Source organism: Triturus cristatus, chromosome 3_2 (assembly GCF_964204655.1).
Source record: "Triturus cristatus chromosome 3_2, aTriCri1.1, whole genome shotgun sequence".
Classification (NCBI taxonomy): domain Eukaryota; kingdom Metazoa; phylum Chordata; class Amphibia; order Caudata; family Salamandridae; genus Triturus; species Triturus cristatus.
This window is the reverse complement of record NC_140584.1, coordinates 864,410,363-864,433,408: the sequence shown is the minus strand read 5'-3', so window position 1 is coordinate 864,433,408 and position 23,046 is coordinate 864,410,363. Positions and strand designations below refer to the sequence as shown.

Sequence of the window (23,046 nt, the reverse complement as noted above, 5' to 3'; positions counted from 1 at the left end):
TTATTTGGTGGCTGCTGTTTGGTCAGCACTGCTGGATTTACTTTCTGTTAATATGTTTTCCTCCTCCCTACAGCATGGACCAAATAATGCTGCTTTGTTTTTTAGGAGAGTCCTTCCGCTGCTTCCGCTTTCTGTCTCTGCCAATTTTTATCTTCTAGCAGCACTACTTAGGTTCATAGAAGTGTATGTATTTTTAGGTTGTCTTGGTTCTGGGTTTTTTTCTGCACTGTTCCTTTCACTGCTCATTGTCAGTTTTGTGCCCCCTTCTACTCTCTGGTGCAGCATGACAACCCCAGCAGGCTACATGTTGTTAGTGTTACTTTTAAAAATGGTTTCAAAATTCATTGAAGCCTTTGTGCTATCGTCAGTAAGTAAAAACTCTTTTAGATTGCAACAAAGTGCTTTTTTGGTACAAGTTTTATGATTTATAGGATGTCTTGAGCATGATTAAGTTGTTTTAAGCAAAAAAATAGACTGGGTTTTAAATTAGTTTTGTTTGCACGATGATGGGTTGGATAGGCCATTCTAGCGTGAAAATAATATTATAGCCTTATAGCCCGCTGTAGCGGGCTATACCGGCTATTAAAGGCCCGCTGCATCGTTAAAAGCCCGAGCCGAAGGCGAGGGACTTTAACAAAGCAGCGGGACTTTAATAGCCGGTATAGCCCTGCTACGAAGGGCTATAATGCTATTAGAACATTCTGCCACTAGAGGGCAGAATGTTCTAACAAATATAACAAAGCCTTCAGGGAGCGCGAGGGGATTCAAATCCCCTCAGGCTCCCTGAAGCCTTTGTTCACAGCTAGAACTGTGAACAAAGAAATGTTGGAGCTCCGGGCTTATACCAGCCATTTTAAGCCCGAAGCACTCCATTGTTTTCAATGGAGCTTCCAACATTCCAATGTTCTAATAAACTGTAAAGCGCTTTTGTGCTTGTTTGACCATTCTTATTGCCCTTCTTCCCATAGCTTAATGTGGACATTGTAACAAAGATTCCCATACCATGTTATGCAATGATAGGCCAAATGCCAGGCCATATCATACGATAAAATGACAAGCCGTACCATTCTATAAAAGGATAAACCATACCATACCTTTCCATACAATATCATACCATACCATGCAATAACTGGCCATACAGTACTTTACAATATCAGTCCATACCTTATAAAATGTTAGGCCATGCCATACTATACAGGGACAGGACATACCTTACCATATTCTACAATAAAAAGCCATATCATACAATGTCATACTGTTCGAAATTGGGTTTCTGGTTGGCTAGGGTATATACCTAAGCTAGGCAAACCCCACCACTCTTGTCAGTGTAAGGGAGTTACACACCAAAGATGACCCCTGCTCACCCCCTTGGTAGCTTGCCAGAGCAGTCAGGCTTATCCCAGAGGCAATGTGTAAAGGAGTTTGTGCTACACACACACACGCACCAGTGACACACTAGGCACACCACAAAAAGAGACTGCACACAAAGTTATCTCAAAAATATGCTTTGTATTCATTCATAGAAACACAATAGACCATAAATCACTTTCTAGTATGTGAATCCCATTTAGACTACATAACATAAATTGCTGCTCCACTGGGTGCTTGTCATAAAAAAGGCATGTAAACCACATAAGACCATAATTACATCAAACACTGTGCCACTTGCCATAACACATATAGTGCACTGAAGTAGTGTTCATAGGGCGCACACGTTACCAAAACAACATAAAAATATAATGCATGAACACCATCACTGGACACATCGGTGTCCCTTCCTGACAGTTGCAAGGGATGAGCCACAACACCACGTCAGGACGGCATGAGGCATAATGCACAGACCCCTCCCTAGTAGGCTTCTGGTCACCTGCCCGCCTACTGCCAGAAATGCGGTAAACACCAATCCCGACCAGGACCTCTGATGCGCCTTCAGTTCCCAAAGGAGTGGTGGGGGCCCCCATCGAGGTTTACCCCGTGATGCCAGCAAACCAATGTCCCCAGGTATATGCCCATGAGGGGAGGGGGCATACACCTTGTAGGTCTCAAGCCTCCTGCTGAGCCTCGCCCCCGGGGACTCCTCTGGGCGGGGCCAGCGACTTTCGATGATGCCGCGCCCTTGCTGGCTTCAGGGTAGTTGCTGGGCAACCGGTACGGATGCTGCAGTTTGCATGGCGCTCTCTCTCCAGCCGGGGGCAGCGTCCGGAGACGCCGATGAGGCTCAGTTCCAGCAGGCTTCTCGTCCCGAGCAGGCACATGCACCAGAGGCTGGGTAGGGGGGAGGGCACCTTCGCGCTTACGCTCTCTCCTCACCAGGTCCCAAAAACTGGTGGGCGGCACAGTAATACAGTGAAGGTCCTCCACATGCGCTAAACAGCATTAGGAGTGCTTCACACACGTTTTTATTTTGAGGGAAGTGCCCACCAACACACCACACATTTTCTTTTTGAAATTAAAGAAAGAACAGTCCAGTCCTTCTAGGGCTCCAGACAGGAGGCCAATTCACCCCTTGCAGTTTTCCTTTCAGGCAGGTTTCCCCTTAAAATCCAGCAAGGATCTTTCCATGAAGTCTGTTATATCCCTGAGACTTCCCAACAGGAGGCCAGCACACACAAGCCCTTGGAAGTTTCCTTCCCAAGCAGGATACCACAGCAGGGCAGAAAGAGTAAGTCCTTTTCCTCCACCATAGACAGAAGTAGCAACTGCAGGCCAACCCCACACAGCACACAGCAAAGTGTCAGTACTCCTCCTTACAGCTCTCCAGCTTTTCTTCTTGACGGCGTCCTCTTGTTCCTGAAAGTAATCTAAAGTCCTGGGGTTTTAGGTCTAATACTTATACCCCAAAAATATCTTTGTTTTCTTTGTTGCAAGGATCTCTGAACCCTATCCAAACAATTTCTGCCCTCACTGGTGTGCAGCATGACCACAGGGAGCGGAGACAGCATTGTACAAAAGGAGACACAGCCTATTCAGGTGCAATCACAACTCCTCCTACGACTCTAAATGCAGACCAGGTCTATTCAGACCTGCGATGAGTCACCCAGGCAAGGCAGGGCACACCTCTACTCCCTACTCCTCCTCCCCCCAGTGACTGTATAGAGTGAATGCACATTTCAGCTCCTGTCACTCACACACCAGATGCTGAATACACAAACAGCCAGAGGCACACAGAATGGTAAAGTAAGAAAATGCCTACTTTCTAAAAGTGAGGTTTCAACTGCAAATTTGATCCGTTAAAATGACCCTCTTTGACAGGCCTAAACCCCCCCTTTTAAATATTTATAAGTCACACATAGGTAAGTATTATTAGTCGTAAGGCAGCGTGCATGATATTTAAAAGTAGGACATGTAAAAGTTAAATGTTAAACATGTCCTAACGGTGAAAAAGCCTTAAATGCTATTTTCACTGTAGCAGGGTTTTATGTTTTATAGGAAGGCACTGGGATGAAATGAAATGAAATGAAAAGGACACTTGTATAGCACATGGCTACCCTGAGGCCTCCCAGCGCTGAGCATGACTAGTAATCAGAGACAGAGAGACTTAGGGAAACAGACGTGTTTTCAGTTGTTTTGGGAAAACCAGGTGGCTGGGTTCACTGCGGAGATGTAGCGGCAGTGCGTTCCAGAGTTTGGCTGCGCTGAGGGAAAAAAGTCGGCCACTGCTTTTGGCCCTCTTAATTCTTGGGACTTCAACTAAGTGAAGTTCGTCCAAGCGCAGTTTCCTACTCTCTTAGTAGGGGCGGATCATGGTCGAGATTAATGGTGGCCCATTCCCCTGCAGGGACTTGTGGGAGACACTGAGGGCTTTAAAGCTGACGCTTTCTTTCACTGGTAGCCAGTGAAGGGAGCGAAGGGCAGGTTTAGCTGAGAGGCGCTTTGACATTCCCAACAGTAGTCTGGCCACGCAGTTTTGGATAGTTTATAGTTTAGTGGTTACTGCTGTCGGGATGCAATAATTAATCAACTAAAAAAACTAATACTATAGATTGCCAATTGGAATAGCTAGAAAAATAATTAAGCAACTGTTTTAATAGTAAAAATCCTATTCAATGGTAAAGTCAGATTTCTGATCAATATTAGGGAAAAGTTCATTTTTTAAAGTTACTCTTGAACTGCCTGAAGACTCCCGAAACTAAATGTGTTTTTCTGTCTCCCACTTCGACAAGCCAGTGATTAGCATTTAAATAAGCGTAAATGAGGTGTGAACTTACTCCCAGAGGCAAACAATAGGCTGATCTTAAATGGGCAGAGACAACCCATCTAAACCTGACAGAATATGCAGGGGGAGCTGGGAGGATCCTCTTTGACTATAAAGTGTCATGTCCTACTTGAATGTCACATCTTGATTGACAGGTCTGGTTTATTTCATATGACATTTGGGGCACACTTCAAAGAGTCCTCCCCTGTCCCAGGCACATGTTATTTGACACTTTGGCAGTGCCCTATTCTGTCACCCCAGCCAGTCAGATCCCATCACAGTGGAACTCTTCTGTACATCATAGAGTCTGCTCCTGCTGCAGTGTCAAGATCTGCCTGACAGGTCTGCTGGGGTTTTACATATACAATTTGAGGCACACTTCAAAGCAGGGAAACAGAATGACAAAACACTTGTATCAAATGCTTGGTTGCTGAAAACTCAGCTCTTGTCCTACCAGACTTCTGTCTCTTAGGTTTGTTACAGGGACTGCCTAAAACTGGATTTTAGTGTTTGATGTAGGGATACACATACAACTTAGCCCTCAGATCCCAAGTTTATTGCGGTTGAAGGCTTCCAAAATGGGTAGAGTTAGCCCCGGAACCTTTACTCCAATGGTTAGAGCATCTACATGGGGTCATTCCCACTCACTAGCTCATGACGGGCATAAGTGTGGCATCTCCAGTAACCCACTCCAGAACACTTTCTGGACCGGAAGAAGATCAGAAGAAGACTGCACCTGCTGTCTGCAACCTGAGAAATGACTTGGAGGACTGGCCCAGCTCTTGATCTTGTACCCAGGACTAAGATGTAGACTCCTAGGGTCATAAGGCTGACCTCCTGTTAAAGCTCCAGGGATAATTGGGACTTTAGGGACTGAAGTCAGAAGTTAAAATATTTGTCCAGGGCGTACCTGGTCAGTGTAGCTGACTCTTGTTCCATCGTGAAAGGTGGCAGATTGCGCCTAGTCCCTGTTCTGCAGTGACCATTGACTATCATTGGCACCTTATACTTCTTGGCACTATTGCTACTTAAAACTATAAACATTCAAATCTCTGGTTCTCCTTAATAGATTTTTGTCTTTTTGGTGTAATTTTGTTTATTAAACCGTACTCTATTTTCCTAATTCATTTTGGGATTTTTTTGGTTTTGCATTTCAACATTTTTGCTGTTTTAATACTTCATAAATACTTTACACATTGCCTTTAAGTTAAGCCTGTGCCATCACTACCAGGGGAATTTGACTTAAGAGGGGTACTTTCCCCTCTCAACTAATTACCCAATTTCTTACACATGCACAGGGCTACTGGAATTATGTGGCCACTGTGTTTTCCCATAATTATGGATTTGCCACAATCTTTCATCTGCTGTGGGCAGTGACGCGCTTTAAATGCAGGTTCCGAGTGGGGCACCTATCAGCAGCAGGGTAAGACCCCCTTTTCACCAATGTAACGAGGCAATACCCCTAGGGCTGGGGTGAATGCAGTGCCTTGATGTCCCGGGCATTAATGATGACACACCGCACTTAGGTGGATTCAGGACTACGCAGCTGGATTCAGCACTAAGCAGCCTTAGTATTCGGCACGGGAATATTTAATAGCACCAGCCGCTTTCTATTGAGCAGTGTTTTAGGCACCAGCACTCACTATGTTACAAATTAAGCAACGCTGCCGCCTCTCTGCAGCCCTAGTGTTAGCTACATCCTCGGGGCCAATGTTTGACTGCAGGACACATGCCTACTTCAGGTCACATTTAGACATCAAGACTCCATATTAAAGGGTTTATTGGAAGCGATTGTGCGCTGCTGTAAACCAGCCCCTTCACTCCCACCTCGCCCCAAACCCTTCTCTCTCTGATGAGCAAATTGAATGAAATCTCCTGCCGTCCCTGGACAGCCAAACTCATTACAGCCCATGCGTTCCCTGCCAAAAGGGAAGGGACGTGTTTTGCTTTTTCAGCAAGATGGAGAAAACACAAATGTGTGCGTGCAGTGGAGTGTGTAGTATAATGTGGTGATGAGGGTGGGGTGAGAGAGGAATGCTGTGCTTGCCTCAGAGCCACCATCTCTCCCCACCGCAGCAGCAGCAGCAATAACAGACCCAAATCCCTGTATATTCCTCAAATAATCGGCAACCGTTGTCTTGATCGAGTCCCGGCTGGGCCCAATACCTCTTTGTTGGTTTCTGGCATTGCACACCAAGGTTTGCTTGTGGAAGGCAATGCAGTAGATAAGAGACACACAAAAAAATGTGTTCCAAAGTCGTGAGTACTTTGGAATCAGCTGGGAGCTTTCACCGTGGCTTCGAACCAGTGCTTAATTTAAGACAGTGGTTTCCGGTGCTCTGCACTGGCACTTAATTGGCAGCACTAGGTCTAGTGACAGTTCACTATTCACTACATGGTGGCGCTGTCTTTTTAAGTTTGAGATGAGCACAACCAGTGTGTTTAATATGTCGAAATACTTAAAAATTGTCTGAAGTGTATCACTTGTAGGAGTGAGATGGTATGTAGTTGTGTTGGTACAGTCATTGGCAGCACTGGCAGGGACAATGTGTGGTGCAGGCTGCTGTGACTTCCCGAAAAAGGACCCTGGCACTAACTTTTTACAAACTAAGCACTGCTTAGGGCTATCTTCTGAGGGAGACCGGAAGCATGAGGCTAGCAAGTTCCTGCAGGCTGTTGGTAATGGGCCTGGCTTCATAAAAATAGCAGGGGTAGTGGAAGTGACACCACGCACCTTTAAACGCAGCTCTCCCACTTGAAAATACTCAGGATTGACAGTTCTGATGATGCAAAAAACAGAACCAATATCACCCCGTAACAAAAACATAGGGCCTGATACACAAAGGGAAATAGACATTCATATATTTGTATGCATGTTTACTTAATATTACACCTCAAAGTAACTCTCTGCTTTTTCCTATTCACCATTTCCTCCTGCAAGTGTATTCATAAGCTAAAAGTTGCAAGTAACTTTACAACCACATTTTATGTTCCGCTAAGTTGGCGAATATGTCTACCACCGTAGCTTAGACCTATGCCACAGTGATTGGGGCCCTGTGCCACCAAGGTGAAGATTCCTTATGGAAATGTGTGGGAAAAATTATTAAGGTTTATTAAGAGTTAATTTAATATATTAATTATATATGTAAATGTTAATTTTGATACAATGATTTTAACAAGATGTTCACCCTTACTAACAGTTTTATTTATTTTAGTAAACTGGCTTATAACTTACGCATTTAATTAATTTAAAAATGTTTTATTGTTTAACACATGTAAAATTTGACTGTCTTTTTTTAAATTACGTTTATTAATGCTTTATAAATAACAATTGTAATAGTCACATACACTTTTTTAAATCACTTAAACATATATTTTTAAATGTTGAACTAATTTAATTTGTTTAGCATGAGTACCTAAGGGGCCTCATTGATTTCTTTTGGAGTGTGCTGTAGTACCAGTGGTTGGCCTTGTGTGGTGCTTGACTTACTCCAAGGCCGGACTGGAGTACATTTACACCTGTTTTGACACTTTTAGACCTGTAGTAATTTTAGAAGTTCATTTTGTGAACTGAAATTTTCTTATTGTTTTGTTGAGTGTGTGTTTTGTATTAGCATGTTCCTCCCAAATTCCTCCTTAAATTTTGCTAAATTCCTAATGCCTACTTCTTAGGGTGGTGTTTGAATAAGGGCAAAGTGTTCTTGTGACTGATGTTTGCCTTATTGGCGATGCAGGCTTTGGTGGAGCCTGACTGTTCCTAAAAGGTATCTATGGGACAAGGACTCTTGAGCAAAGAGTGTTCTTGTAGTGTTTCTCATGTTACAGAACCAAGGTCAAGGAATTAGGACCAGATAATCCTGTACCTTAACATTTCCTTTGCTGTAGAAGCAGATTTTAGTTATTTTCAGCAGGTTCAATATTGTACTGTATGGCAGATTTTGTATAGCACCTCCTACCTCTTAGGAGATATCAAAGCACCTCCAGGCAGACCGGTAAAAGACGTCTCGGGTCGCAGTGCATGGTTGCTACACTATGGATTTATTGAGTGGCCTATGTCAGCAGAGTTTTGGTTTTGTCGGTGAGGTTCAGAGGGGTGCTCAACATCTGTCTTGCTGTACCTCATCATGGACTGAAGTGAGAAAGTGTAAGAGAGCTACGCTTGCATTCTGCGTATTCAGGGAGCAAATTCAAAGGTAATACCGACTGCTTTCCCTATTGCCCGAGGACTCAATACTAGGACTGTAATGGTTAAGCAGTGACCACGAAGCCTCTTCAGTTGTAGCTGTGGCTAAGCAGTCAAGGCCTATTGATGGAAAGTGGTGATAGGTCGGTACCAGACACAATAAAACAATAACCAGTATATATCTTCAGTCACATGTATTAACTTTTAAAAGGAGATTCTCTTTAACCACGCATTAGATTAGTAGTTCAGCCAAAACGAAAAACCACAAAGAAAACCTCAGAGCCCCAATCCTTTCTTATATAGAGAATTGTGAAAATGTGCTTTCTTTAGGACAGTTCCCAGCAGCTTGATTGCTCGCTTGGGCTTTCTTGTTGCCTCAGTCTCACGATTGGAGAAATAAGCCACAGGACCGTAAAATAAGTTATTTCTTGAGCTTCTCTTGAATCCTCTGTAATGTGGTCAAGCCTTTCTGATGTTTTTCAGGTCTTAGAACCTGTGCTAAGTTATAGCGAAGCCAATGACTCTGTATTTCTGGTCCTAGAAGTCGCATTTAGGTTTTCCCAGAGTACCTGATGGGGTAGGGTGAGGTCTGGCAAATCAGTTTTAGGTGTTGTGATCAGTGGTCACTAAAACAGCCCCACTTCTGCTTCCTGAGAGTCAAGGTCTGTGTATTACCTTCTTCGTGGGTGTCGGCTTCATCATGTACCATGTAGTTACCATTAGGGACTCTTGAAAAAATGGGCCTGCAAATTTGTTCTGGTCCTTTACATTGGGTTTTTCATCTGCTCTGGGTACTTTTCCTTTCACTGCAGTTCCATGCTAGTTTGGTATCTGCAGGGAAGGACCTCAGTTGTTGGAAGTTTGTGCAGCTCCAATGTTTCTGAACAATGATTATGCTTCGGATATAGGTGCTAGACCTTATGACCACCCAGAAAATATGTTTTTGGTTCACCACAGTGCAAAATGCAGAGTGGGGGCAGGTAGAAGGGCGTGGGGAAGAAATCACATGCCTATGTCGAAATCCACCCATTTGGCGAACTTCTGATGTGGAGGTGTCCAATTGAGGTCTCATCATCATGGAGAAATATGTTGTAGATATAATATTCTATGGCATTGGTGATGCTTTGCAGGGTTACTCCACCCCAGACTGAGTTGCTAATATTGGGCAAAGAATTCTGGTTCAATGGTTTAGGGGAGAGGGAGTCCACAGGACTAGGTCCCCCTCCTTTGCTCACCACCACATTCCTCTATGCGGCTTGGCTATCCTCTGGTTGTGAAGCAGCTCCGTGAATTTTGGAAGGATGGTCAAGCTGGTCCTAGACTTGCACCCGTCTCCTTTCAACAGCTTTTTCCTTGTCAAAGGACAAACAGGAAGACAATCCCAGCCCAGAGTGTTTGTGAGCTTGGCTCTAGTTGTTAAGTACATGCGCATCATTCTGGAGCACACTCTGGGGTTTTGGTCACCTTCGCTTTGGTCCTCAAATTGTTTTAGGGTTTTTTCTTGTGATATAAAAGCAGGGTTTTCGGATTAAGGTCGAGTATTGCTTAAGTTATCTTGTGGAGCTGAAGCACTGATTTTGGAGCCGGGCTGAGTCTTTCTGTAATACATTCTTCCTAGGCTTGTGTCTTTTTCATTTCCTATTATCGTGTGTGAGTGTTCCTTAAGAGACAGCTGTGTAAGTTTAGAAGCATACATCATTGAGTGTACTTTTGTTATTGTTTATGTAAATTAGGCGAAATAGGAGCAATTAGCAGGTTCTTCAGATATAAATAGCAATTTCTTATTAGCACTTTTCATGCAGCCAGGAGAGCCCTAGAGTCTTGTCAAGTACTGACAGGCCTTGTGCATCAACAAGGAAAGGAGTACAGGGATGAGGCGGGGTGGCCAGTGTGGGCTGGAACATGCTTGAATCTTCTTTAAATCTTGCGCGTCTCTCTCTTTGTTGGCTTAGGTTCGACACTGAGCTTGCCCAGGCAAATGAAGAGGTGCAGAGGGAGAAGATCCAGAGAGAGAAACTGAGCAGGGAGAAGGATATGCTCACATCCGAGGTCTTCAACCTCAGACAGCAGCTGGAGGTAAGTAGGGTCTGTCTGACTAGTTCTCTCTGAAGTAATATCTTCCAGGTTATGCCTGCCAGCTCGCATTACAACTTTCCGACTCTGATCAAGGAGCTCAGGTCTCCCCCTCCTGTCTCATAGATAAACCATTATGTGTGCACAGGTTTGCTGCAGAATCCTTTGCGCCTTTCAGGCCAGTTTGAGGAAGGGGAGGGACTGGATGAGCCAAAGTGTATTTATGTTCATGCATTTTATAGTTTAAATCATTTAATTCCAGTTTTAGGTGACCAATTTAAACACAACACCCACCTACAACCGAAGGCCGGTGGGGAGTAACGAAGATTATAAGTATTCTGTAGAAGATAGAGAAAGAAGAACAAAGGGGTAGAAAAGGAGATAGTCAGAGGCCTACACGTTTCCTATCTCTCGACTGAATAGGGTTCAAGCTAATGGGGAGCCCCACCTCTTCCTGAGCGGGTTGTTCGTCGGTGGGAGGCGTAGTGGAGAACCGGAGTACCCGTAAATACCGTGGGCATGTGAGTTCTACAAACTCCGAGGATAAATAGGCCACTGTGGAGCCCCAAGTCTTATCAAATTTGGGCAGTGTGCGGTTAATTCCAGCTGTGATCCTTTCCATGCCCACTACCTCCCAGACTCTGTGAAGCCAGTCTAATTTTGTTGGCATGTCCTCCGTGCCCCACTTTGATAGTAACACTTGTTTAGCCGCCCCTAATGTTCATGCATTTTATTAGAACTTTCTCAAGTGAACTGTAGAGAGATAATAATAATGGTAAAAACATAGCAATGAATGAATTGCAGAGTTGCAACATAAAATGTAAACATTGGGAAATGTGGCTTTGAAAAACAATGGAGAATGAGAAGCAAATCAGGTTAGGTGTGGGCAGAGTAAGCTATAAATAATGGTCAATTCCCTTATTTTGAAGTGTTGAAAGAAAGTGATCTAATGTTGATTAAGTACATCTTGGTAGTGAAATATATAGAGTAAACCTTGACAAAGAGCAAATACTTCAAGAGAGTATATTGTAACCCGGTAAGATGAATACATTGAAGCAAGTGTTGATTGTGGGTGTAAGTCTGTGATTGTGGTGCAAAGAAATTGGAACTTTGACATAAAGATCAGCCCACAAAGCGAAAAAAGGAGGCCTAAAGAATTGGAAACACAGGTTCAGTTCAAGACAAAAAGCTGATTAAAATGGCATGGTAAAAGGAAGAGCGTTTTGGTTGCATAAAAGGTTAATGAACATTTAAATACAAGTGCATGAAGTAGAAAACAAGATAACAAGGAGTCAAATACAAGGGCGAGACTTTGTGAAGAAGTCAAAGGAAGAAAGGAAGCACAAAAAGACTCGGTGGAAGTGCCTGGACAGGTCAGTGGGTCAAGTGCAGAATAGACCAAAATTGGTGTTCTACTAGTATTAAGAGGAAGGGATTTGGAAAACAGTCATCAGTTAATAGCAGATAGATTAGAAAAGTTACTGTAAAAACTGAGAGGAGGAACGTTTATAAAGATGTGAGTCATTGGGATGAAATTGAGCCCAAAGGGGGAAATATTAGCACCCCAGGAAGTGGTATTCATTGAGAATAAGAAGACCAAGAATCAACCCCCTTGGTGATTCCAGAGCAGGTGATCTGCAATAATGTCCTCGTCAAGAAACCGAACAGGAGCTCAGAAACACATAGAAAATAGACCAGGAATGAACAGAACCAAAAATGTCTTCAACGCTTTGAATACAATAGGATCATCAGCCATTTAAGATATGATGGTAAGATCAAGCAACCGAATTGCCAGAAAGACACAGAATTAGAATCTGGATTCATAGATATTTTTGAATGAATAGGATGCTTCAGATATTCATATAGGAAGAAAGGAATAAGTATTTGCATAAACATCTGGATCAGGCAATTTGTTTTCAGATGGGGCAGAGCTGACAGACGGTCAGTGATAAGATGATGACTACAGACCAGAGAGCACAGGAGAAATGACAGGAAGAGGGGAAGCTGGAAAGAAGCAAGAGCTGAAAAATACAGGTCTAAAGGTTCTGCACTACAGTTGTTACATTTAAGAAACAGCTTTATGTAGCAACAGTTTAAGATGACAACACAGAGAGAAAAGGCCAAAGTGGAGAAATAGAAGTGATAAAGGAGGAGGAAGGAAATGGGTAGTAGTGTCAGTATTCTAGAGGTGAAGTAGGTTACCCAATCACAGTCAAAGCAGATCCAAGAGAATGTTCCAAAGCAGGATAAGAAGGGTTGCCAGTATGAAGAATCAAGGAGGAGATTGAGAATTGATAGTAAAGCTCTGTTGCATTCTCCAAGCAGGAGTATTTAATATAATGAGATCAGCTAAATGGACAAGATGAGAAGAAGAGGGGGGTTTTCTCTAGGTTCTGTCTGCATTACAGAAGATTTGGCAAGTGAATGCTGAGAAAGAATGAGTCAGGGTTAGGTAGGTTTATGAGAAGTTTTAAAGATGAAGGTAGCTGGGAAGGGATATCATGTGGGTTAGTTTAAGATCAGGTATGAAGAGAAGAAAGATGCAAATACATTATAGAAGCAAGGATGCATGTCTTATAAGCTCTATTGTAGAGGACTCCAGGTCTCTACCCATGATGCGCGGTCTCCTGTGAACGAAGACCTTAAATACAGGGCTCCAAATCCCTATAGCCAGTCAGAGAGCTTATGCAGTGTGTAAATCTTTGGCGGATTTTCTAACATTTACTATTGATATCAGCACTTTGTGCATTATAGAAACTCAACAAATAATGAATAGAAATGCACTTTCCAAAATCGGTAGGAAAACAGAAAGTGCTAGTAAAAGATGAGAAAAAACTAGCAAAGGCGCACTTTATAGAACTCCTTTTGCAAACTTCAAGTTGTATATGAAATAGTCATAACAAATTGCACGCTTGTTTGTGTCTCATAAATATAAATAATGTTGTAAAGAGAGAAAAATAAAGTGAACTGATATACAATGACAATTGCAAACAAAATATGTATTGCATCCTACCTAAATTTCACACCTTCCATTTTGCAAGAATAGAGGAATGTTGTTCTGCAGTAGGCTTCTGGTAAAAACAAAAATATAATTAATAGGTGAAACAAAGCGTGGTCTAATTGTGCCAAATATTTGATTACTACTTGGCAGAAAATATTTAGAATAGCATAGGTTGTTTTTCAGCATGTGTTAGTAAAGTGACATTTTGAAATAAGGTATACGTTGTGCAGTCAGAGTGAAGGTAAGTGATACACTCCACAACTGTGCCTTGCACTTACTAACCATTTAACACATTCTGGTAACTCTCCTCCATCATGTGTCTCACAGGACAAAGACTCAGAAATCCAGGCACTTACTCAGAAGGTGGAGCAAGTGGAGTTCGAGCTACAGGATGCCTCGTCGCAGGAGTCCAAAGATGAGGCCTCACATGCCAAGGTGAAGAAGCAACTTCGAGACCTCGAGGCAAAGGTAAAGGACCAGGAAGAGGAGCTGGATGAGCAGGCGGGCAGCATCCAGATGCTGGAGCAGGTATGGATAAGTAGGGACAGGAACTGGGGACCCTGGGGCGACAGGCAGCACTCTGATATAGGACAACAACATGGGCTACAGCAGTGAGGGTCAAGAAGGCGAAAGCACAGGGTTAGTGTAAATATAATAGGGAGGTCTGTGCCTGGAGTAAGAGATGGTGAATAATAGCGTACAGACTTAAAGGATTATTTAGGATGACAGCTGGGCTGAGGGGCAGTGAAGCTGATGGGTTGTAATGTTCAAGCACAGGTATTAGAGCAAGGTGAGTGAGATTGGTGTAAGGAAAGCCAAGGAGGCTGATGACTGGGAAAGAATGTGGTATAGGCAGACCCTTGAGATGTGGTGTCCAGGGAAGCTAATGCCTACGGATGGTGGAGGTGAAGGGGAGCGGTGGCGGTTGATGCTTGATGTTGAGTGTGGCAGAGGACAACATTTGGACAGGACAGTTGTGAATGCTGATGGTTAGATAGGTGGAGTGGTTGAGACAGAAGTAAGGAGAGAGGGTGAGGCAGAGGTATGTGGTAGGAGGTGGTAAATCCAATGGCTAAAAAATAAGCTTATCGATGACATGTGATGAAGGGATCCAAGTCCGAGGCATTGGGCTAATGGAAGTGGTGCAGGCAGAAGGCTTGGGCTTTAGGGAATTGTTAAAATTGATGACTGATTAATTTGGAATTAAGTGACTGTGGGCAGGTTGCAACACTAGCATTGACAGCAAAGGTAAAGAAAGTAGAGCGTGGGCAAGAGTTGCATAGGGACTGTGAGGTGGCTTTTCTGGATCTCTCCCGTCTCACGATTGGGAAAAGACAACCAGAGTGTCTGTAGAGAGCAAGAGTTTTGAGAGGATGTTTTGCCTGCAAGGGATTTTGGTACAGTAAACAGGCAAAGGAGATTGGAGTAACTGCCTCTTCTTGTTTCAATGCCTTTGACCAACACGTTGGAGAGTAGGTGCGCAGTGATATGATCGGTGATGATAGTACAGCCAGTGAATTTAATAATATACAGTCTTGCTGTCTAATGAAATTTCAATATGTGTGTCCAATAAGGGGTACATTTGAGGAGTGCGGGAAGATTTAGGTAACAGCATTGCTGGACCCATAAAGTTTCAAGGGTTGAAAAAAGGCAAGGTGGGGGAGGTTGTACTGGACAAGAGACTACATATAAACAGGAAGGAAAAAAGACTCCATTTCACCAAATACCTGCCTACGGGCTTTGACCACAGTGTAATAACAATCCACTGTTAAACGTCTATTACCTTTAGTACATGCTTTTCACAATAAGTAAGTCATGCCAACTGTTGTTTATATTATATTTTTCACAATAAACAGATCAAACCTATGAAATCTGACATAACTTTTCCCAATTAACCAATAAGTCCTATTGCGTTTACCAGTGGCTTGACACCAAAACCAACAGAGGCTTACTGAAGTGGGCATGTGCTCGCAACCATCATACATATAGTTACTAAATTACAAGCTTGTACAAAATTACAGCTGGCAAAGCAATACAAAACCCCTCTCAAACAAAATAGCCTAAGGATTATCAGAATGAAACTCTTCTGCTCCCAGGGTTTGTCACAAGGAACATTGAACACCAAACTCCTTCCTTTCTACAGTAATCTGTGAGATTTCTTGTTACAAAATGCCTGTCACAGCGTAGTAACAGTTCACCATTAAAGGCCTTTTGGCTTCAACAAATGCTTTTCGCAGTAAACCCAAGCCTACTGCTTTGGTTATAACTTTTTAAGATTTTAGTAGAGTAATATCCTACACTGGAATGCCTATTAACCTTTACGTACAATTTTCACAATAAATAAATCAGATCCAATATGACCCACTGACATTATTATAACTTTTCATAATAAACTGTTCTAGCTTATAGCCTTGGCTGTTGGCTCATCGGTATAAACAACAAATCCCTGCTGTAGTGGGCATACACCTTCACACATGGCAACCTGCGAAGAACAAACAACATAATTATCTGGAAGTTGTTTAATAGTATCTTGCCATTTCTGTGACCTTAAAAGCCAAGCTGTTTCGCTCACAGTGGCATGTGCTTGACCTCACATTACCTTTGTTTGGTAAAGAGCCTGGCTCAAACAGCTGCATAAACAAATGATCACAGCTACTTGTAGGGTAAGCACTCTTTCAGTGGAAGCACACAGCTCTTGACAAATCAAAAACTGTACTCCGATGAACCAGAGCTACAGTCCCTCTCTGTAGTACTCCTGAAAGCTCTGTTTTTTAATGCATAAGATCTGGTGACCGCTGCGCTGATGAGCTAGACCTAAAAGGGACAGAAATAATTTTAATTCCTTTCTAAGTAACCGCAAAAATGCCAAAACTGGAGAGCAATCATGGTGAAACCCCAGCAACCCACTTCTTTTCATGTTTTTTTTAATTACAGCAAAAAGGATCACCATAGTTCACAGGCTCAAATTGGTACGTCAGCAGTCCGAACTATGTAGCATGAAAGCAGCTTTTTTAGTGGCCAAGGTCTGAAATTCATCCGTGCATAAAAAGTATCTATCTGAGAGCCAGCCACTTACAGTTGGGGTGTCTGATTGTTCCAAGATCTTTTGTGCTTTATTTGTGGAGTTTTTTTTTGCTTGTTCCCAAAAAAGATAGCCAGTCAAGTATACGGACTGCCATTGTCTAACAGCAAGCAAGATCATAAGAGCCAGACCTCAGTTTCTAAACCATTTAGCTTGTGCCGCCATTGCTTATCTGGCGCTCTACTTGCTCAATGCTTTCTAGCACTGCTCCAAAACATTTGACGATGAAGCACATGAAGCTTATGTGGTAGCACAATTAATGTCTCTTATAGTTACCCCCTGATATTTTGTTCAGAGATCAGGATAGTATGGCCAACAAATAGACCTTAGAAATTTCAAAGTGTCACAATTGAAACACTCCCACTACTGTCAAGGTTAACAAGCATTGAAAATGCAATAGGTTTCGCCTTTGATTAAGTTAAAGCCATTTGCTTTGCTAATGGTATTGTATAGCAAAGCAAATGGCTTTAACTTAATCAAAGACGAGACCTATTGCTGAGAGAGCTTTGAGAAGTCTCCATAATGGTATAGTTGTGCACAGTGAAGAAAGTGGACTGTCTGAGTACTACAAATATCTAAGTATATCTGCAAGTGCCTCAGGACTGGGAAATCAGTGAATACTGCAGGTTAGGACAGAGGTGCATTATGAGAACTCGATGGGTGCTTCGCACAAGGAAGGCGGGTATAGAGGGCCAATGCATGAACTCTGCTGATGTTTCAGTAGACTCTTGTAACCGCTCTAGAAACACCCACCCTATGACCCTTATCTAGTTCTCTGCAACAATTACACACCGCCCCTCATTAAAGGCATGCTCAAGACATTGGTGCCTTTCAATTTAAAAAGTGTTACAGACTTGCTTCAGAAGATTCGAGGCACTACATGCGCAACCAACTGAAGGGCGCGGCCAAAGTAGAGCTCATGGACTGTTTCAGTTGCGGCCGAAAATCACCTGCATGGCTGTGTATCGCTGTGAGTCTTTCCGCCCCTCAACATGATGTTCGAGAACATAATTTATCAATTCACAAACAGACATTTCCTATTATCGACCAGCCCCTGTCCACTTTTCAACCAGCATAAAATAAAAAATAATGAAAACACGAGTAAAGCGGCATACGAAATTGCATTCATTGCACGGTTCACTCAAAGGACATGCCTCAAACTGTTTCAAAGCCACCATTATTATTTTATATTTAAAATAAACAATTTGAGGGAATCTTTTAGCCGTAAACTGTAATGCAGCTGTAAGCGCTATACTACCACCTAACTCAGTAAATCTGGACACTACCCGAACGAGGGACTAGAGGCAAGTATTCGGGTAAGATTGGTGGGTGAGAACAGGAAGCCCTGGAATTGCCACGTCTGAGGCTCGAACACCACATAATTGCACAACAGAGCAGTCATCTGTACCAATAAGGGCATCATATAACTTTATGGACATCTTACATGTGAACTTTGTTAGGATTTTCTGGTGGACTGGTGCCCAGGGCATAAATATCTGCTGGTTTGCGAAGAGACTACAGCTCAACCGGAAGAGATTCAATTCACCCACACACTTCACTGGTACACTTTTGAACCACGGGTTCACACCCGTCAACTCCTTGACTCTAGCCCACCCCAAATAAAGCAGTCACTGAATATGCTTTTTAACCTGGTGATATTTGAGGGTGGACGAAAAGTGATATAATCTATACATTAATAAAGAAAATATAGTTATGGTGTGATTAGCGTCACTTTAGAAAGCACTCCATTGTCCCCAAGCGCCTGCAACAACAGGTGAATAGCATTTGAGGGGAAGGGTTTGCTCAGAGCCTCGTGCACGTGTGCTCCATCCTGTGCCTTGCACCCCATTGTTGTTGTGGAATCAGCATGGCGGGGGGCTGTGAGGCAAGCATTGGCTGCCCTTGAGGAGAGTGAGGTCCTAGTGTGTGTCTTAAGGACTCGTCCTCCAGCTGTGGCGAGGGACCAGTCGCACCCCCTAGCTTATGCAAATAAAAGTAAGGTGCGCGGACGCTATTCTAAAAGCATGCTGCGCCGCAAACATAAATAAATAAAAAATATATATATATTTTTTGGGAGGGTAAATTAAGTTTAATGATGGTGCAAGTTGGGCGAGCTGCGCTTTTTACAAATTTGCTCGGGCACCATTGCTAACCTCACATTTTAAAACAAAGACACGTGGGCGCAATTACCGTCGTGCCGTTAAAAAAAACATGCAATGTTTCAAAAATAGAGTTGGGCGAGACGTGCACAACAAAGACACGCGGGCGCCATTACCGTCGTGCCATTAAAAAAAACATAGTGTTTCAAAAATAGAGTTGGGCGAGACGCGCACAACAAAGAAAAGTCACACGCCCGCCATTGTTAAAGTGCAAGCATGCATGCGGCATTGCAAAAAAATAAATCATTACACACAGCGAGAAGGTGAGGAGGCCGCGAGTCGGAAGGGCTGCGAGTTGCTCCGTGCGTCGGCAGAGGCAGCGAAGGAGGGGGGGGGCCTGAGGGAGGTGCCGCATGTGAGGAGCAGTGTCTCAGGAGAGCATGTGAGGCTAGCACAAGTTCCACGCCGCTCATTTGTAGGTAACTCCGGCAAGCTGCATACGCGAAGCGGCCGCTTGGTTGCCATGACAATAGAAAGCTATTGGCACAAGATGGCGTCGGACTGTCCACTGTCCGTACGTACACGTGCATGTTTAGCTTTGGGTGAATGGCGAGAGCAGCCATCTTTGTCCATCCGTACGTGTGCATGTAAAGGTTTGGAAGAATCGATCGCAAAAGGCACTCGCATGGCAAGAGCAACGCATGCGCGCTGCTAACGCCAGGTGAGATCTAAAAATGACAAGCACTGCATCAGACCACCTGAATTTTGCTCTGCATGACAAACAGAAAAGGGCAACTAACATTCAGGATATGTAAAATTTAAGCCAAAAAGCTGAGCCAATCAAAAGGTGATGCAGACAACTAGGGATGCTGACCAAGAAAGAAGACGACATTGGAATGTGTGAATAGGAATGAGAAGATCCACATCCTGTAGGTTCATGAATACTATAAAGTATGATGGCTGAATGTCTGAGTCATCTTTAGCATGTACTGGAGGTTCTACCGGCGTGAAGTACTGGGAGACAACAAGATGATCAACTGCTTCTTACATCTATAACTTGATTCACTTAATAATTTGAGTCACTTGATGGCTTCTGCACCAGTAAGAGCAAGGACTTAGGGCCAAATGTACGACCATTGGATTTAGCGCCTCAGAGTCACAAATTGTGAGATGCTAAATTCAATGTACAACAGTGTCTCAAACACTTTGTGATTCCCAATGGGGTTGCAAATTGCGAGGCTCATGAATATTAATGAGCCACTCGCAATTTGCGAGCCCATTGGGAATGACTGGCCCTCCCAGGGATGGTGGCCTGCTGGGCTCAGCAGACCACCATGTCTGGGACTGCTTTTCATTAAAGCAGGTTTTTTTTTTTAATGCATCCCGTTTTCCTTAAAGAAAAACTGGATGGATTTAAAACAAGCATTGGCATAGCCAATAGGTCTCGCATTTGGGACCTTATAAGTGTTTAGCTATGCAACAGTTGGTGTTGTTGCACCAAGGATATTCTGCTGCATAACTAAATACTTATAAGGTCCCAAAATGCTTGAACACACCACCTGCCCGAAACGTCCAGAGGTGATCGTGGGTTACAAGTTTTCCCTCAAGATCCCATTGTAATCAGTCTAAATAGACATTTATTTTAATAGATTTCAAAAATGTATACCGCGGGCTTTCCTGCTTCATCCTGTAAAAGCTGACTGTATGCCAATAGGCCCATGAGGTGATGTAAGGCCTTATGGTGCCACCAGAAGTTGTCAGCTGGGCTACTGCACTGTTGGAAGGAAATGCAAATATGGCACTTTTGTTGAGGCGAGGCTTGGACTACGACAGAATATATGTTCAGGCAGCAAAATAAAAGGGCCCCCCATTACTGAATTAGATGCCTAAAAAGTGTCCCATGTTTGCATAATGATTGCAGTTTTAAACTTTAAACACAAGCTGTGTAAGTGTTTTGCAAGTTATGGATGACTATATAAATTTGAGCTTGACTACAGGCAATGTTTGTTTTAATATCAGGGAAATCAGCAGTAGAAACCGGCCCAGCTGACTATAAAACAGGCCCACAAACAACCCAAAAAACAGGCTCACACACTGACCTGTCAGACCAGCCCATGGGGCACTGCCTGATTGCCCTATAGGCCAGTCCGACTGGTTGCAAAGTCATGGACAAAAAAATAAATTTTTGCTTGTGGAGCCGATAATCTTCGCACTGTTCCTGTGTGGCTTGTAGAGTAACGAAAGCACCCTGTAGACTCCTGTAACATATTAAAAGAAGGCGAGATGCTTCAAAGCGCTTTCTTAAACTGTGCAATTTACGGGGAACATCTCGTACTTTTAAGAAAAAATAAAGATATTCATAAAACATTTCCCCTTTTTTAGGAGTACTTTGTTATTCACAGTAAAGCAAATGAAAACGTTAGACCGCCCTGCCACCTCATCCAAGAAACATAAAGAAAGAAGCTATTGTTTCTGTCGCAGTCTGCTCAGGTGGGAGGAAGGATGGGTTGGATGGACACTTGCTGAGAGCTGGCTGGCTCCCATAAACAGGAGTAGATAGGGGTGACAGAGCGCTGACAGATGGAGATGTGGCAGCCAAGCAAAACACTGAGGTGAGGTGCTGCCGTTTGCGCGCCTGTAGACATGGTTGTTTGGAACATCAGACCTACATTTTCAGAAAGTTGTCTTGCCAATCAGATTGCAAATATTAGCGCCATTGTTCAAATCTGTTAATTGAATAAAGGCACGACGAACAATAGGAGTTTTTTTTTTCCAGCACCGCGACTGTTTTGAGGTGGGTTTGAAATGTACTTACGGCCGTCTTGTAAACGGAAGCCCAGGAGGGACACTCTCGGGTAACAATGACTAGCAGGCCGCAGCGATCAAACGTGTGACACCTGTCTCGGCCGCGGGTGAAGTTGTTCTAGGTCAGCTCTTGCTGTGGTTAGCAATCGCTGACAGTTGACAGTTTAATTTTACAGCGCAAGCACCTCATTACTTGTGTAGGCACTTGAAGAGCACTCGGGCACTGGCCTGCATCAGTGATCAATGAGCAGGGTTGCGCAGGGTCCAAGTGGTAGCAGTAAAAGTGAAGGTCTCCGCGCATGAGCGGGCAGTGCCTGGAATACATGACAGGGGGAGTTTAATTGACAAACAGTCTGTCGTGATCGAACAGAAGGGAGATTTGCCCAGAACATGGCTCTATCATATAAAATACAACTCGTGAACACAAGCAACAAGACGTGCGGCCGCGAGACGCGCTCTGTGGCGGGGGAGGGGCTGTTAACTGAGAGGGAGAGCAGGAGGTGAGCCTGCGAGTGGTGTGCGCGGCAAAAGTGAAAGTAATCGCGAGCGATGTGTGCGCACCATGACGAGAGACGAAAGCGAGATGGCGCCTCTGCTCGTCATTGTTCGCGTAACCGCACGCTCTGTGCCACCCCAAAAGCTGTGGTTGGACTTTTGAAAGCCAACTCACTAAATGCCTCGCCAGTGCAGCGCATGCCCAGCTCAGGTGAGACCTAAAAATAAAAAATGAAACGTTTTTGTTTCATTTTTTAAGGGCAGGTAGTAGTCCGTGGGACCACAGCCTGCCCTTAAAAAATATTTTTAGAGCTAGTCACAAAGGGGAAAGGGTACCCTGCGGGCCCCTTCCCATTTGCGACTCCATTACCCCCCTCTTGAAGAGGGTGATAATTTGCGAGTGTTTTGTGACTGCAATTGCGGTCACAAAACATTCATACATGGCTAGGGACTCGCTATTAGGAAGGGAACGTCCCTTCCTAATAGCGAGTCGCAAAACACTATGAGGGTCATTAGGATAGCGGGCGGACTTTGTCCACCCACCATCCTATCGGAAAATGGGACCGCCCGCCACACTGCATCCTGCATTCCTGACATTGCGGCGGGTGGTGCTCTCAGCACAGCCCGCCGCAATGCCAGGAAGGCATGTCGTGCACTTCCATGCACAACGTGGCAGGCACCGCGCGGTGCCTGCCATGTTGTGCATGGAACTGCAGGGGGGTACCATAGGTACTCCCCCATGTGCGCCTTCCACCCCCCAGAATCCCTGGGGGCCCGCTACGGGCCCCCATTGGCAAAAACCGCCTACCTTTCCGAAAGGCACATCCCCGCATTCATGCTAATATGGATGGCGGTGTCTCCCTGACACCGCCACCATGTTAGCTGCTTAGAGTTTTGGGCGGAAAACCGGTGGACGGTCTTTCTGTCCGCTGGGGTCCCCCCTGCCATGGTAATGTGGCGGGGGGAAATTTGGAAGCGGGCGGTGGTTTTTAGCAGGCGGATCGCCACCGCCATATGGGCAGTGGCGATCCGCCCGCTATCCAAATGAGCCCCTATTTTGCGAGTCGCAATTTTTTGCGAGTCTCAAAATAGTGTTTGAGCATTGACCATGTA

At 44.1% G+C, this 23,046-nt stretch overlaps 1 protein-coding gene across 35 annotated transcripts in view; it reads left to right on the top strand.

Moving 5' to 3' along the window:
* MYO18A (myosin XVIIIA) overlaps window positions 1-23,046 on the top strand; it is a 768,001-nt gene that overhangs the window by 526,974 nt on the left and 217,981 nt on the right. For all 35 annotated transcript variants that reach the window (XM_085649195.1, XM_085649183.1, XM_085649196.1 and 32 more), the window contains 2 exons: window positions 10,331-10,454; window positions 13,780-13,980. In XM_085649195.1, coding sequence (XP_085505321.1) covers window positions 10,331-10,454; window positions 13,780-13,980 — 325 coding nt within the window. The remainder of the gene's footprint in view (window positions 1-10,330; window positions 10,455-13,779; window positions 13,981-23,046) is intronic.